Genomic DNA, 15,107 nt, shown 5'->3' with positions numbered 1-15,107 from the left:
GGGGTCTCTGCCCCAGCCTCCACGCCCAACTCAGAAGGACCAGCCTGTCCAGGAGCAGAGCTTTAATTCCAGAGTTTTAGTGTATTTACAAAAGTCCACAGCTCCAGCTGGCCACCCCATTGTTCTGTGCCTGCCCCTGCCTTCAGACAGGTCAGCTCATTCTCTGCTTGTCCAGGCAGGGGACAGAGGGGTGCCCAGTTTTTATTAGTGTAACATAAATGATTAAAAAAAAAAAAAAAAAAAAGATTGTTTATCTACTGTGACAATGGCCCAGAGACCAACCCGAGGCCCCTAAGCTCCCTTGCTGGGTTTTCCAAACCCAAAGTGGGTGATGGGGCATGGTGCCCCCTAATCTCTATAACCACAGGCTTGGGTTCCTGAAACACTCAGCCTCTCTCATAACCACACACGCACACGTCTGTCACACACACACACAAGGCTGACCCTCCAGCAGTGCTCCGAAAACGGAGAAAATCTGTACACTGAGGGAGTAGCACCAAGTAGGTGGCTGCCAGTTCATGCCTGCCCCTCCAAGTCCCTTGTCCAGAAAGAGGGGACCCAGAGGGCATTCCGCACGGTCCTTCTGGGCCGCCCCGCTGGAAGGCAGAGGTCCTCAGAGCAGGCCGCTCCCGGGGCCTCACCGGAGGAGGCGAGGTGCGGGTGAGAGGGAGGCAGGGGCGCACAGCACCTCCTCGATTTCCTCCAGGCAGCCGAGCAGGTTCATGTCGCGGAGCACGCGGCCCAGCAGCTCCAGCGTGGCCTCGCGTCGGGGCGTGCGCCGCCGCCAGGCCTCCAGCATGCTGTAGTGCGCCTCGCGCAGGCAGCGCCCGTTCTGCAGCTCCAGGCGCTCGATCTCGTGCTCGCTCAGCCCCAGCCGCCGCACGAACTCCTTCCAGCGCGTCGGGGGCACGCCATCCACCACCGCGTACAGCGTCGCAGGGTCGGCTGGATCCGCCGCTGCGAGGAAGCCGGGAGGTAAGCCTCTGGCTGAGGCGGCGGCCCCGCCAGTCCCTCCCGCGCATGCGCCCTCTAGGAGCTCCACCCACCTGTGCCTGATAGGAACTCACCTTCTGGGCGTTGATGAGACTGGGTGCTGTCCTCCCACTTCTGAACTGGGGCGGGGCTGGGGACGGAGGCTGGAGCCGCGGTGAGGTTGGGGCCAGCCCCCTGGTAGGGCGGAGCCCTGAAGTTAGACCACTCACAAGGAGTGAAGGAGCTAGGGGTGGAGCTGGTGGTGAAGGTGGAGCTGGTGGTGAAAGTGGAACTGGGGATGGAGTTGGAGCTGGGGATGGGACTGAAGCCCGGAGCTGTGGCCAGGGGCTGAGGCTCTCCCTGAAAGAGAGAAGGTACAACATTAGTGGAGGAGAGGACAAACAGCCCGAACCTTCTTTATTCTGGAGAGGGGTTGGAATTAGGGGTGACCGAGGGTCATTTAGGTATTACATGATAGCAATGAACAATCAGCAGGAAAGATTGGGGGTAGGTTCCTGGTTTCATCTTACCTCTTTTGTAGGTGTTGCTTTCCCACAAACTGAGAAAAAAGAAACCAAGCGTCACAAATTTCACTTCCTCTCTCAGCCCTGGAGCCCAAACCGGGGCTGGCCCTGGGGACTTGTAGTGACATGCTTCAGGTCCAAAGTGGCCCCAGGGACGAGAGACCTACTGATGCATTGTGACCTCTCACAAGCCATCAGGGCCACCTCCTGCCAACGGGGTCCTTGGCAGCAAACTAAGAGGACACTCCTCATTTCCCTCTATGCGGACCCACCTCACTCGCTCAGCCGCCTCCCATGTACTCGGCCAGCACGTTTTCCCCTCCCAAGGGCCCCACTCACCAATGGAGAAGAGCCTGGGCTTTCGCCGTTGGTATCGGCACGTTAAACCAATGAAGAACGATAAAACACAAATACCGAAGAAGATCACCAGAGGCAGCAGCACTGTGGTGCCTGGAGGCAAAAGGCAGATCTGAGGAGAGGGGAGGCAGGACGGGCAGGGCTGGCTGGGTAGGTGGAGGGGCAGGGATGAGGAGAAGGCAGGTGAGCATGGAAACCAGCTTATTTCTCCTCACCTAAGTCCTGAGGGTTCTTAACAGTTTCCACGATGGGTACGATGGGTGCGCACAACTTCGTGCACTCTGTGTTTTTCTTACAGCTAAAAGAAGAGACCGCACAGGTGAATAGGGGCCCTCCCATAAGAGGAAGGGGTGGGAGAGAAAACTCCACACATCTGTAAATTCTTTGCTTTACGAACATTTTAGCTCTCTCCTGATATAATGGAAATTAAACCTCTTCTGACACAGAGGAATGAAACAGAAGCGGATCATAAAATCATTTCATTTTAGAATTGGGAGTAATCTCAAGGAGGCTGTATAGAAAAAAATAATTCAAAGCACTAAAGGACAGGGTAAGAATTCCAGTCCATTCGCTGGCTGGCAGTGTGACTCCAAGCAAGTCATTTAACCTGTAAGCCTCAAGTGGCTCATCGGTAAAATAAGACTCTTACCCACCTGTCAGAATTGAGGAGTAAGGGAGATCATTATGCCTGACATACAGGAAGCGCTCGATTAATGGTGGCTGTCACTGAATTGTTGTGAGAAACCCATGGCAAAGAGAGGTTGGAGAGCTTTTTCTTGAGATGGCACTGCTAGTGACAGTCCCTGACTTTGTGGAGAGAGGGGCCAAACGTACAGGTGAAAAATGTTTAAATACTTATTGTTGGGGGTAGCCAGAGAGCACTCTAGAACAAGTGCATATTCCCCAGCTGGGAGCTGTCACTGGGCAGCAGGAGTAAGGAGCACTCCGGGGGGGCTAGAAGGGACTTGGGAAGGTCAGTCCTCAGCAGGAAGAGGCGCTTCCGCCCACCTCATGTGTTCAGTGAGAACCACATGGAATGAATGTAAAAGCTCTTTGAAGGAGAAGAGAAGACACTTACAAGAAAAAGAAAACAAATAGTTTGGTGTCGCTTTGTAGCTGTAGGACTTTGCTACATGGATGTCATTATCATTACTTAAGGTAAAACAACTAAGGCTCAGAGATGTCAAGCAACTTGCCCAAGGTCACATATAAGTGGCTAGGCTGAAATTTAAACCCAGGTCAGTTGAACTTTTAGACCCCTCAGAGTTCATTCTTTGCACCCGAGTGTGCAAGAACAGCCTCTGTGGAGTCAAAAGAAGTGAGGAGGCCTGAACAGAGACTGGGGAAGAAATACTATATTGCATCAAAGATGCCATCACTAATAAGCACCATTATTTACACACTACACACAGACAGGTGTCAACTAAACCATGATATATCATCAGGTGGAAGATGCAGTCTGATTTCAGAGGCATGAAAATGTGCATCGTAGAATCAATGAACTATAGTAGACCCTGTCACCCCAAAATCCAAAGGTCTAAGTTCAAAGAACTGCAAGTCCATGGAGTATGAGCCTCTATTCCCAAAGACTTCTTCAGATTTTAGGAACAATTTAGGGGAATGAGGGGGGAGGAAGAAGGACTGTCTGGCGTTTTGACACTGTCAACCTCTCAAACAGCCAGTAAGAACCAGAGCATCCTGGGCTGTCTCCCTTGCCCTGCTGGTGGCTCTCACCTGAGGCACCCTATTCCCCCCCAAAGTCCCCTCACCCGATCCAGTGCCCAGCAGCTGGCAGAGATACTCACTGAACACAAGAGACGCATTCATTCCTTCTTAGAAAGAAGCCCACGTGGCATGTGCATACAGTGTCCTGTCTCTCCTGGCCTGTGGGCAGAGATGCAGTATAGCTAGAGGAGGTGCGCCCTGCACAGAGGACCACAGGGAGAACTAGGAGGGGCAGGAGGGAGATGGCCAGAGTGGTCTCACAGACTTCAGGAGTGGGAAAGAGAGGAAGTGTGGGCTCAGGGGGCTGGGGTACAGAAAGGCAGAGACCTTCCTCCTGAGACAGGACCCACCCTGGGGCAGGGAGGGAGCTGGGCTAGGGAGGGTAGTGCTCACAGGGGATCTGCACTGTGCCGTTGAGGCAGAGGCTGCAGTTGAGGCACTGGAAATGGGTTTCACTCCAGTAATTCCGGTACTGGTTCTTCCTGCAGCCACACACAGTGTCCCGGTACACTGTGCAAGGAGAAATCTCCACCTGGTACATTTCTGGAGAGGGGAGGAGACAGGGCGTGAGTCCCCCCACCCACCACCACCACAGTGTGTGTCTATTTCTGTATGCATGCCCACACCCCTGCACTCAACATCCCTGCCGACACCCACCCACAGAGATGTGTTTGCCCTCACACACAGACAGGCGAGCACGATGCTCTTAACATATCCACCTGACGTTCCATCTAGAACCCTTGTCAAACTTCTGAGACTCACCTTTTCGGCATTTGGAGCAGCTAAGGCACTGTCTGAGGTAGTTCTCTGAAGCAGTAAATGTGCCATTTTCACATACTCTGCAGTCCGTGTCCAGCCCGGGGGCCGCACAGTCATTGTACAGGTAGGTCCCTGTGGTGGGGAATCAGTTAGGCTGCAGCGGCAACTCAAGGAAGGAGTCCCATGCTAGAGAGAACAGCCAGAAGTCTGTAAGAAAGGAAAGAAGGGAGAAAATCCCAACCCAGAAGAGGCAGCAAAGTTAGGAGACTGGAGGTCAGAGACCCCCAGGTTCTAGAATATCTGGAAAAAGCAAAGGAAGAAGCAGGAGCCCATAACTCAGGAGAGTCACTGTACCCACTCTTGCCTACCTTTGTGGCACTTCGTACAGCAAATGGAATTATTTTGAGGGTGAATATATTTTCCGTGGGGACACAGAATAGCTCTCTTCTCCCGGTCCCTGGGGTGAGGGACCAGTCCAACAACCCCTAAAGGGTATATTTCCACCAACAAAGCCAGGAGCACCTGGGGAAGAAGCAAGCAGAGGAGATCTATCAGGAGAGGGAAGGTGGGAGCTTAGAGGAATAGCTAGTGCAAAGCCTTCCCAGCTCAAGTCCTCTCTCAGCGAACATTGCCCCGGGCCATTCCTGCTCACACTCAATGTTTTCCCTCTAAACTTAGACTGCTGGCCCCACGTGATCTAGTGCCTAATTCTTTTCTAGTTGTTCTGTGTACTAATTTTTTGTCCCTCCAAGTTAAGACTGGTAGACCCCAGGCCTGGACTGTACTTTATCCTTATTTCCTCTTAGCGGCTAACAGTGCTGGATACAGGGCTGGTGTTTAAGGAATGTTTTTTTGTTTTTGTTTTTGTTTCTGTTTATTGGGAACTGGCAGGTTACCTCAATTGGAGCCCTTACTTCCAACAAGGAGCCCTAAGGATAAGGGTGGTGTTTCTCCTTCTAGGTGCTATGTTCACAGTGTGTTCGCTTTGTAAACATCCACAGAGGTGAACAGCTAGAATCTGTTCACTTTCCTGGATTGCATAATACCAGTAGAAAGATTTTTTTTTTTTTTTTTTTTACAAAATGAGATTGGAGGGGGTGCCTGGGTGGCTCAGTTGGTTAAAGTGTCCAACTAGACTCTTGGTTTCGGCTCAGGTTATGATCTCACGGTTCATGAGTTCACGCCCCAGGTCCAGCTCTGCACTGACAGAACAGAGCCCACTTGGGATGGGATTCTCTCCTTCTCCCTCTCTGCCTCTCCCCTACTTGTATATGCTCTCTTTCTCTCTCTCTCTCTCAAAATACATAAACAAATAAGTAAACAAATAAAACTAAAAAATAAAATCAGATTGGCATGGAAGTAAGTGATGTTTCTATGGGCACTGTTCATAGGGAGTGGGCAAAAGCAAAAGGAAGAGTTTCTTTGTAAATCTGTATCAAAACCTCATTCAGGATTCTGCCCTCAGACCTCATGCTGCATCCCCTTCCACCACTAAATCTACACAAATACCCCAGGTTGGCCATGGCAAAGGGGGAGGAGAGTAAAAGGGGAAGTTCCAGGTTGGGAATGAGATAGGTGATTGACAAAGGTTAGGTACAGGCAGGAGTGGACGAAGGCATCTAGGTTACATACAACCAGAGCCAGCTCAAATGAAGTCAGGAGCTGAGGGTGGGCCTGGAGTCCACACTGGGGCATTTGGGAAGGCACGCTTTACAGCCCCAGGGCAAGCCCACTGCCCTGAGTCACTCGCCCAGTTCTGGCTTCAGAGCCAAGGACAGCAAAGCCAGGAGTCAATGTTCAGCTCCAATCTAGACATTGTTCCTTGATCTCCTATCAGCCTCTTTCTGGCTTTCCCTGGGCCTTGATTTTTTTTTTCCCTCTGCTATAAGAGCCCCTTTATGTAAAGTTAAGAGAATGTCCTCAAAGTGTGTTAAAAATGGGGGAAAAACAGACTAATCAGATCACAGAAATCCCAGTCCGGGACAGGAGAGCATAGCAGCCCACAGTGCGGTAGGCAGGCAGGGAGGCAGGTCGTGCCCTGAGTCTTCCTCTGAGAGAGGCTGCAGCCTGGAAGCTGGAGCCTCAGCCACAATCAGAAGCCACACTGAGAAACAGAGCAGCAGCCACGGCAGGGCTGCGCCCCCCTACTCAGAAGGCAGCCCCCTCTCCAGGGCGCTCCAGCACCGCCACCTCTCCTGAACAAGATTGGGGCGTCCAGGACAACAGGAAGAGTCAGGGGTGGTTATGGGAAGAACTTCCCAATCCTGAAATTGTGGTTCCTTTCCCCGAAGAAGAGCTCTCAGGACATAAGGTTACTGACACTTGGAATTCCATGCGGGGCCAGCTCCCACAGTAGCAAAGCCAACCGGCAGAGACAGAGTCAGGAAGAAAAACTGGGGGCTCCAGTTCCCCCTAACAGCCTTGGTGGGGAGCCTTTCAGGGACCCCTGGCCTGTGAGGAATAAGCTTCCCAGGAGGGAGGGAGGGAGGGAGAGAGGCTTTCTCAAGCCTAGCGTCCCCCTCCCTCTCCAGCACTTTGGGGGTTAAGTCAGATCCGGGAAAGGGAAATCTTTTCCCAGCAACTCCGCCCAGTGACTCAGGCCAGGGAGGGAGGGCATCTAGGGGAAGGGAGAGAGAACTAGCAGCTTCCCCAGCTCCAGCTCCTCAAGGGTCATGAGTCAGCACGAAGGCTGAAGGGACTAAGAAATTAGGACCCCATCTGAGCCCTCTCCATTCAGCCAGGCTCTCCTTCCAACCCCCACTCGGAGCACACTTCTCTCCCCTCTCCAAAGAGTCGGCAGCAGACCCCTGTCCCACTTGGCCCACATATTTCGGGAAATGGCTCCCTCTCCCATTCCATCCCAAAGGAAAGCCTCCTCAACCCCTGGCTTCCTCCCAGCGGGTCACTATCCGCCCCCACTGAGGGGCCACTCAGCTCTTACCCACCCCTCAGCATCCTTCCTTTAGACCAGGCCCCACCTCGGGTCCTCCTCCCCATCTAACCAGTCCCCAAATGACCAGCCCTTTCCCTGGATTCTCACAGGACCCCCCCCCCCACACTCCCCAGTTCCAAAAGGAAGCAAACTAAGGCTGCCCTCCCACCCGGGGTTCACTGTATTCCCACAGCCTGGCTGGTTCTGGCCACTTGGGTTGGGTTGGGGACTTCCCTGGGGTCCCCAAACGATCCTTAGGAAATAAGGCCAGTTCTGAGTCTCCACAGCCCTTCCCCCCATCTCCACTGGCAGCACAGGAAAAACTCCAGAGCCCGGAATGCGCACTTCCAGGAGTAAAGGTACAGGCAAGAAGGGATGTAAGACAGCCAGCACTACTTCCAGGTCTCTCATAGCCCCAGCCAGCCTGCTCTAACCCCTCCTAGCCAGGGCCTCAGGCTCCCACCAGTCAGCACCAGCTAGCTCCAGGAAGGGGAGTGTGTCCATCTTAGCAGCTGCACCTTGCAGCAGAATTAGGATGTGAGCTCTGATCACAAAGACCCTAGCCAGCCTGCACCTGTCGCCTGGAGCAGGGGAAGGGCAGGAAGCTGGGAGGTGCCTGGGGAGAGACAGTTGAGGGGGTGGCCCAGCACCCCTCCAACTCCCCCACAACTTCCGCTTGGGGAGACTTTAAAGTGAGACTTCCTGTACCAGGACTGCAGAGGGGGCAGAGAGGATGAGAGCAGAGGGACCCTGTGGTCTAACCCTGACCCAGCACCTCATGACCTAGCTGTGCCCTTCCCCTGCATTAATTTGTTCATTAAATTAAAATGTGTTTGTCTTTTAATGTCAATCTTTGGGGAGCTTATGACAGCTTCTCTTCTAAAAGCTTGGGTGAGACCCCACCTCTCTCCCCTGAAGCCCTCCTTTAATGCCACTTCCTCCACTCAGGCTCATTAGATGTTCAGCCTCCTGTGAACTTCAATAACAGAAATTAACTATATTACTTTTGGCTCTTATTATAATATAATTACCCTGGGTGTATAGATACGATCTTCCCAAATGGGCCATAAACTCTATGAGATGAGCGATCAGAAGAGCATGTGTGGTCAGAGATAGTGTCTTATCATCCTGGGTATCTTCTCAGCCCCCAAAACCAAAGGAGCAGAATAAACATGGGTTGGCTGGCCAGTCTAACAACTCATCTGTCTTCCACTCCAGCTGAAGACAATGACTCCCAGAGAGGGAAGCAGAGAGTCAGTGCTCCCATGAAGGAACATACTCATCTCCAGGGGAGAGTTGTCAAATGCCCACTTCTTCCCACATACGTGCACGTACACGCACACCTCCTCACTGGAGAGTTTGACGAGTGTTTCTCTCCTTTTGAGCATCACTGGTGACTGAATGCTGCACGTGTGAATGATCTGAAGGCAGATAAAACTTTGAAAAGCCCTGCTCTAGTCTGTTAGGTACTTCATTTGGCTATTCCCAGACCCTCGACATGCCCCAAACTCAGTTCATCAATCTCCTTGTCTAGACAAATGTCACACCACCAACTTCTCACCACCCACAGTGCCAAGAGCTTTGCCACCCTTCTCTCCTCAAGGTCTCCGTCCCTATCCTGTGGCCATCCAGCCTGTCAGTTCATCTCACCAGTCCTTCTTCCGTGGTCTCTCAGTCCTGTCCATAACCATGGGTTGCCTCACGCTTGCATTATTGCAACCATCTCCCAGCTGACTGCCTAGCCACCAGCCTCTTTCCTGGTCCAATCCATTTTATCTATGTTCACTCTTCAGCTTGCACCCAGATGTGTGGGAACCTTCCTCTCCAGAGCCTGACCTCGAACATCAGTTCCATACAAGTCACTTCTTCCCAGTGTGAGTACTTGCAGAGGAACCTCACTGCTATCCTGAATACGTGCCCAGCCACCATGGGCCCTTCAGAGAACTGTTTCTGAATTAATTAATTAATTAATTAATTAATTCCTCTACCTGGGACCACATTCAAGAGTCTCTCTTCATTCCCTTCCCCACTTTCTCCAACTTTCTCATTCTCACATCTTTTTGTTCCTCAACAGGTCGTTCCACTCCAGCCAAGGTGTTCAGCTTCCTGCCACCACCATCCCCGGCACAAAATCCCACCTCTCCATTCCCCTACGCTCCCTCAATCCAGTCTCCCTTCTTTCTAGCCATGCTGCCAGTCTGTGACTTCGAATCTCAACTCCAAATCCACTTTTCTATGAGGATTTCCACTCCTCATTCCATCTGACCAACACCTGTTCCTTGATTCATTCAACGGAGCTAAGGAGCACCACATAGGCACCAGGTCCCATATAGCTTCTAGGGATCTAGAGTGAATACATGCTGCTCATACTATCAAGCTCTCAGCTGGGTCAGAGACAATCCATTGATTGTAGGCTCTGCGGTCTAGACAGGAGGGGGAGCTGAGGCACGGACACCAGAGATGAGGTCTGCTAAGTAAGAAAAGGCAGCTGGATGGTGCTTATTCCCTTCCCTGGTCCTGCTTTCCATCCATGTTCCAGGGCACCACATCAAAATGCTTTTGTAGATATTCTGCCCAGACGGTTATGAAATCATTTTTTGCTGTACGCCATCTTTGCTCCCAGACTGCAAGCTCTTTGAGAATAGCAAAATCCTAGAAGCTTTGTCACACTCTCTCCTGTATTCTTCCCCACCACCTCCCCCACACACACCCACACATACATTCTGGTGTGCTCAGTATTGCCCAGGGACTGGTGAGCAATTGAAAACAGTTCAGACCTTTCATTCCTACTGCTTCCCCTCCAGCTCCAAGCCGACCTTGGGTCCCTTCACAACCAACCTCCTACTTGCCATCCTCTGGCCCTGCCACCAGGCACTTTCCTTTATCTGTTCAGGTCACCTGTACCCTCTGTTTTCCCAGCACAGTTGCCACCAAGTAATTATCACCATACTAACAATACAAATCTAATGTTTATTGAGTGCTTTCTATACCTTATTCCTCTACTAGAACATAGATTCCATGGGGGCAGAGATTTTGTTCACTGCTGTAATCCCAGCACTTAAAATAACGTACAGCACAGACCCAGCACTTAATAATTTGAAGATCTAACATACAGTTGACCTTTGAACAACGCAGAGGTCAGGAGTACTGGCACCCCCCCACTTAATCACAAACTAGTATAATTTTTGACTCCCCCAAAACTTAACTAATGGCCTCCCATTGATTGGAAGCCTTACTGATAACATCAACAATCGATTAGCACATATTTTGTATGTGCATTCTTACATGAAAGCAAGCTACAGAAAAGGAAATGTCACTAAGAAAATTATAAAAAGAAAATATATTCACAGTACCGTATTTAATGGGGGGGAAAGTCCACATAGAAGTGGACCTGCCCGTGTTTATTCTAGAGTCACTTGTGTTACAATTTATTAATCTTCAAAACAACATTAAGGGGGCGCCTGGGTGGCTCAGTCGGTTAAGCCTCCGACTTCGGCTCAGGTCATGATCTCACGTTCGTGGATTTGAGCCCCGCATCGGGCTCTGTGCTGACAGCTCAGAACCTGGAGCCTGCTTCTGTGTCTCCCTCTCTCTCTGCCCCTCCCCGCTCATGCTCTGTCTCTGTCTTGAAAATAAATAAAACATTTTAAAAAACATTAGGAAATAATGATTATTACATCCATTTTAGAGTTAAAGAAACTAAGACATGAAAGGTTATGTAGTCTGCTCAAGTTCAGGCAGCTAGTCTGTGAGGGAGCCAGGATTTGAATCCAAGTGATGTACCCCCAAAGAAAAAAGAGAAGACAAGGCAGCTGGATGGGGGATGAGGGAGTCTGGGAGAAGGACAGGCTTGAGAGAAGTCAAGAGACAAGTTGGGAAGATGGGAGGTGAGACAGTGAGAAGAATAGCAAGAACTCAGATTGAGAGAGGTGCTGCATGGGGAATCAGGGTCTGGAAATGTGGACTCCCAGCAGAACAGAAAGGGAGAGGGAGGAACTAGGGAGACAAAGTTTCACAAAGGAGACTTCTGGGGAAACTGACAGAAAAGGAAGAAATGGTTAGGGGAGACAGGACAAGACCCAGAGGAGAGGAGAGTTGGGAGGGCAGGGGCCAGAGAAGGACAGGGACCCAGAAGAAACTAGTCAACATAGGCCAGGAAAATCCACCCAACTAGGTGGGGAAGAGAGGCTCATGGTATCGCACACACAGGCTGACTCCAGGAAAAGCAGGGAAATCAAGGATACATTGAAACAAGGCTGAGGCACAAGAAAGGGACATTTTCCAGTGACAAAAACAACTTTCTACCAACTTCCCCAAACTGATCTGTAGAAGAAGAAACCAAGAGATTGTTGTTTGGGTCTGCAGGGAGGGGGCTGAAAGCTGGCACAGGGTCGGACACCAGGTGGAGGTGCTGGTAGCTGTCTATAGAGTCAGTCCCTAGAGTCAGTGCAATGGAGGCCACCGCCTGGAAGCTAAGCCCAAAGCAGAGTAGGGGAATGCCAGCAGTGGGAGTCCTGACCCTGGGGAGCTCTCCACTGCCCTGTCCCTATCCGGTTCCCACTCCACTCCCAAATAACCCCTCTCCATAGGGAAGCATACAACATCCCAAACTTACCCCCAACCCAACGCCATTCCGGGACTCAGTTTCCCCCCTTCACTAGCATCCAACTCCTATCTCCTGCCAAGGTTTGCTCTACCAGGGCCCACGAGCAGCCTCACCTCTCCCAGCCCCACACACACCCGCTGGCCAGCTGACCAGAGGTCAGAACTCTGAATCATCTGGACTCTAAGAGGACTAAACGTCCTTCTTCCATTCCTTTCCTTACCCTCTGGAAATGCGCCCCGCCCTGGGGGATCACCTGCCCCAACATTCCCCATCACCTCCATAGCCCAGCAAACTTTCATGGCTGTCCTGGGGTCTCCCTCCCCCTTGTCTCCGACTCAGAGCAGGCGTTTGAATGGGAAAACCGAACTTCTGGCGGAGTTTGAAGTCGGGCCTCGCGGGCGGAAAGTCGCGGCCCAGGGCTAAGGCCCACTCCTCCCGGGCGGCGCCCTGTCCTCCCCGCACCCCAGCCCATTCGGCCCTAGTCCCGGGTCTCACCAGAGGCGGCAGCAGGCCAGGCACGGTGGGGAGGCCCATGTCCGGCCAGTGTTGGCTTCTCACTCCCCCATCAGGGCTCAGGCAGTGGCGGCGGCGTCAGCGACGGAGTTCGGGATGCACGGGCCGGTAGGTCTCTAGAAGAGCCCGCGCCCCGGAGAGGGGAGCTGAGCCGACGCGGGGGAGGGGCTAGAGTGAAGGTCACTGCCTGGTCCTAGGGACCTCACACCCCGAAGGCCAGAGCCCGAGCCCGAGTCCTGAGAAGTAGGAGAAAACTAAAGCAGAGGAGAGTGTAGGTGGGAGGGAAGGGAGAGTGGCAGATGGGGTGTTGCAACTTCGGGACAGGAAGAGCCAGGGGGAGGAGACAGGAGGAGGCGGGAGGAGGGGGCGAAGGTCCTTAACCCTTCGTAGTTCAGTCAGAGGAGCTGGAGTCCTAGATCCAGCTGCCTGGTGACCCCAACCCACCAATCGGACCCATCCCGACCCAACCCCACGGTGCAATAAGCCCCTCCCTCCTCATCCGTCACCAGACTTTCCCCACGTGAACAACACTAGAACGATTCAGGGCTTTGGAGTCCAATTCACTGAGTTCCAGTTCAGAATCCTCTGCTTTTGAGCTGGGTGGTCTTGGACAAATAACCTACACTCTGTGGGTCTGTTTTCCAATCCGTGAAATGGAGAGAGAGCACCTAGCTCATGGGCTACTGTAAGGATCGACTGAGACAGGACAGGTAAGCATCTGATCCATGACAGGTACTCAATGTTCCTTAGGAACTCTTCCCTAAGCCCTGGAGTTCTCCACTGACACCCTAATCTCCCCCTTAGTTGGGAATTTACCCCTCCAACGAGAACCCAAACCCTAGTTTTCTGCCCTGATACCCCCCTCCCCCCAGTCAGGTGCTCATTCACTCTCGCTTGGCTAGGACCTCCAGCTGCTGATGTGGCTTTGCCACAAAAAACTGGTGGCAAAATCTCCTCCAAGCCTCATTTATTAAGTGACAGTAACAATGCCTAGCCCACCTACATGGGGGAAATGCTGTCATGAGGCTTGATGAGATCATTATTTGTGAAAATGCTTTGGAAATCACAGATAATCTTGATCAGGTATTACCAGTATATTCTCAGTGCCCCTTTCCCAAATACTCTGATACATCAATCCAAATTGACCTTAGACATAAGCTACTGTAGCCCCTTGTTTTATAGATGAGAAAACAGGCCCGGGGACACACATGGCATGTTCTCTACACAGCCAGCTGAAACCCCCGAGCCCTAATTTCAGTCCAAGAGCCCATTTTGCTATGATAGACACATTGCCACTTTTCTATCTGTCCCCTTGAGTCAGACACCACACTCTGACTCTGGGTACTTCATGCTACCTCCGTTTGTGCAGGATATCTCCCAGATGAATCCCACAATAAGGGTACAACCTTCACCCAAATACCCTGTAGGCACAATGACCTTCACTATACCCCTTCCAGGCCCAAAGTCCTCCATCTGCTGAGGTTGTTAGAAATACAGGGAGACTGAGGGGTGAGGTCCAAGGTCTTTGTGACTTGGAATCAGAGCTCCTGGTTCCCTCTCCCCTTGATCCACCAACTGACCCCACACCTTAGACTCTATACTCCCTGGCTCTCCATCCCAAGAGCAGGGCATCTGTAGATGAGAATGGAGCTCAGACACCTCCCACCTCTCTCTGGCTGACTTCACTCCACCCCATTCTCCAGCTTCTGAAGAAGGAAGTGTTTACCAAGTATTAAGCATTCGATAAGTGGTAGCAATGTTAAGAGTTGCACAATTAGGGACGCCTGAGTGGCTCAGTTGGTTAAGCAGTCAACTTCGGCTCAAGTCATGATGTCACAGTTTGTGAGTTCAAGCCCCATGTCCGGCTCTGTGCTAACAGCTCGGAGCCTGAAGCCAGCTTCAGAGTCTGTGTCTCCTTCTCTCTGTCCCTCCCCCACTCACACTGTCTCTCTGTCTCTCTGTCAAAAATAAACATAAATAATTTTTAAATTTAAAAAGTTGCACAATTAATAGTATTCACAATTAATAACAACTTTAATGTCCTAGTTTTTAGTGTTACAAGGAGTTTTTAATAGTCTGTGTCAACTATCAAAGCCATTATATGTAAGCCTGGCATAAAAAGAAAGTTTCTTTCATTGTTTAGGATAAATGTGTATTTACTTTAAATTTTGAAATATGTGGTATAAATTGTTTGATAAAATTCTGTTTTAAAAAAAAATGGTGTGGGGCACCTGAGTGGCTCAGTTGGTTAAGCAACAGACCAGCTCAGGTGATGATCTCACGGTTTGTGGGTTCAAGCCCCATGTCAGGCTCTGTGCTGACAGCTCAGACCCCGGAGCCTCCTTCAGATTCTGTGTCTCCCTCTCTTTCTGCCCCCTCCCCTGCTCATTCTCTCTCTCTCTGTCTCTCAAAAGTAAACATTTTTTTTTTAATGATGAGGGACGGGTGCTTGTAGGAATAGGAAAGGCTGGGGTGCTTGAATGGCTCAGTAGGAAAAGCATCTGACTCTTGATCTCAAGGTCATAAGTTCAAGTCCTATGTTAGATTTAGATATTACTAAAAAAAATAAATAAAAACTTTTTAAAAAGGGAATATGAAAGGCTAACTAATCTTACGGAGGATGGAGGAGGTGAGAATGTAGCCATAACCTCTCCAGGGAAAAAAGAAATAATGGTGACAGAGGGAACGGAGAGCTGGAGAAGTAGCAGAGGGGCGAACT

The 15,107-nt window shown here is 51.2% G+C and overlaps 1 protein-coding gene and 1 long non-coding RNA gene across 3 annotated transcripts; one reads left to right on the top strand and one right to left on the bottom strand.

Moving 5' to 3' along the window:
- Nucleotides 1–47: 47 nt before the first annotated feature.
- On the bottom strand, nucleotides 48–12,830 carry TNFRSF1A (TNF receptor superfamily member 1A). 2 transcript variants are annotated; one of them, XM_029954626.1, is made up of 10 exons: nucleotides 12,371–12,828; nucleotides 4,706–4,859; nucleotides 4,341–4,469; nucleotides 3,972–4,121; nucleotides 3,659–3,737; nucleotides 2,069–2,151; nucleotides 1,836–1,946; nucleotides 1,503–1,531; nucleotides 1,068–1,332; nucleotides 48–957 (listed from the first exon to the last, which is right to left on the bottom strand). In XM_029954626.1, the coding sequence occupies exons 1-10, from the start codon at nucleotides 12,407–12,409 to the stop codon at nucleotides 638–640; spliced, it is 1,359 nt and encodes a 452-aa protein (XP_029810486.1). In that variant the 5' UTR covers nucleotides 12,410–12,828; the 3' UTR covers nucleotides 48–637. The 2 variants fall into 2 exon arrangements, with proteins under 2 accessions (XP_029810486.1, XP_029810487.1); XM_029954627.1 differs by lacking the exon at nucleotides 2,069–2,151 and having other exon boundaries at nucleotides 1,836–1,999; nucleotides 12,371–12,830.
- LOC115304455 lies at nucleotides 1,914–2,314 on the top strand. Its single transcript, XR_003914439.1, has 2 exons — nucleotides 1,914–2,003; nucleotides 2,152–2,314. It is a non-coding gene; the product is annotated as an uncharacterized LOC115304455 (long non-coding RNA).
- Nucleotides 12,831–15,107: the final 2,277 nt, after the last annotated feature.

The sequence above is a fragment of the Suricata suricatta genome, chromosome 10 (assembly GCF_006229205.1).
Source record: "Suricata suricatta isolate VVHF042 chromosome 10, meerkat_22Aug2017_6uvM2_HiC, whole genome shotgun sequence".
NCBI classification, from domain to species: Eukaryota; Metazoa; Chordata; class Mammalia; order Carnivora; family Herpestidae; genus Suricata; species Suricata suricatta.
This window is presented reverse-complemented; position numbering and strand designations above follow the sequence as displayed.

What these genes read in the sequence shown, in the direction of transcription:
- TNFRSF1A (XM_029954626.1), bottom strand. Translation starts at nt 12,409, where the DNA reads ATGGGCCTCCCCACCGTGCCTGGCCTGCTGCCGCCTCTG. An exon ending in CTGCTCCAAATGCCGAAAAG is followed by an intron (nt 4,122 to 4,340) that starts GTGAGTCTCAGA and finishes TCCCCTCTCCAG; the next exon opens with AAATGTACCAGGTGGAGATT. An exon ending in AAGCAACACCTACAAAAGAG is followed by an intron (nt 1,333 to 1,502) that starts GTAAGATGAAAC and finishes TCTCTCTTTCAG; the next exon opens with GGAGAGCCTCAGCCCCTGGC.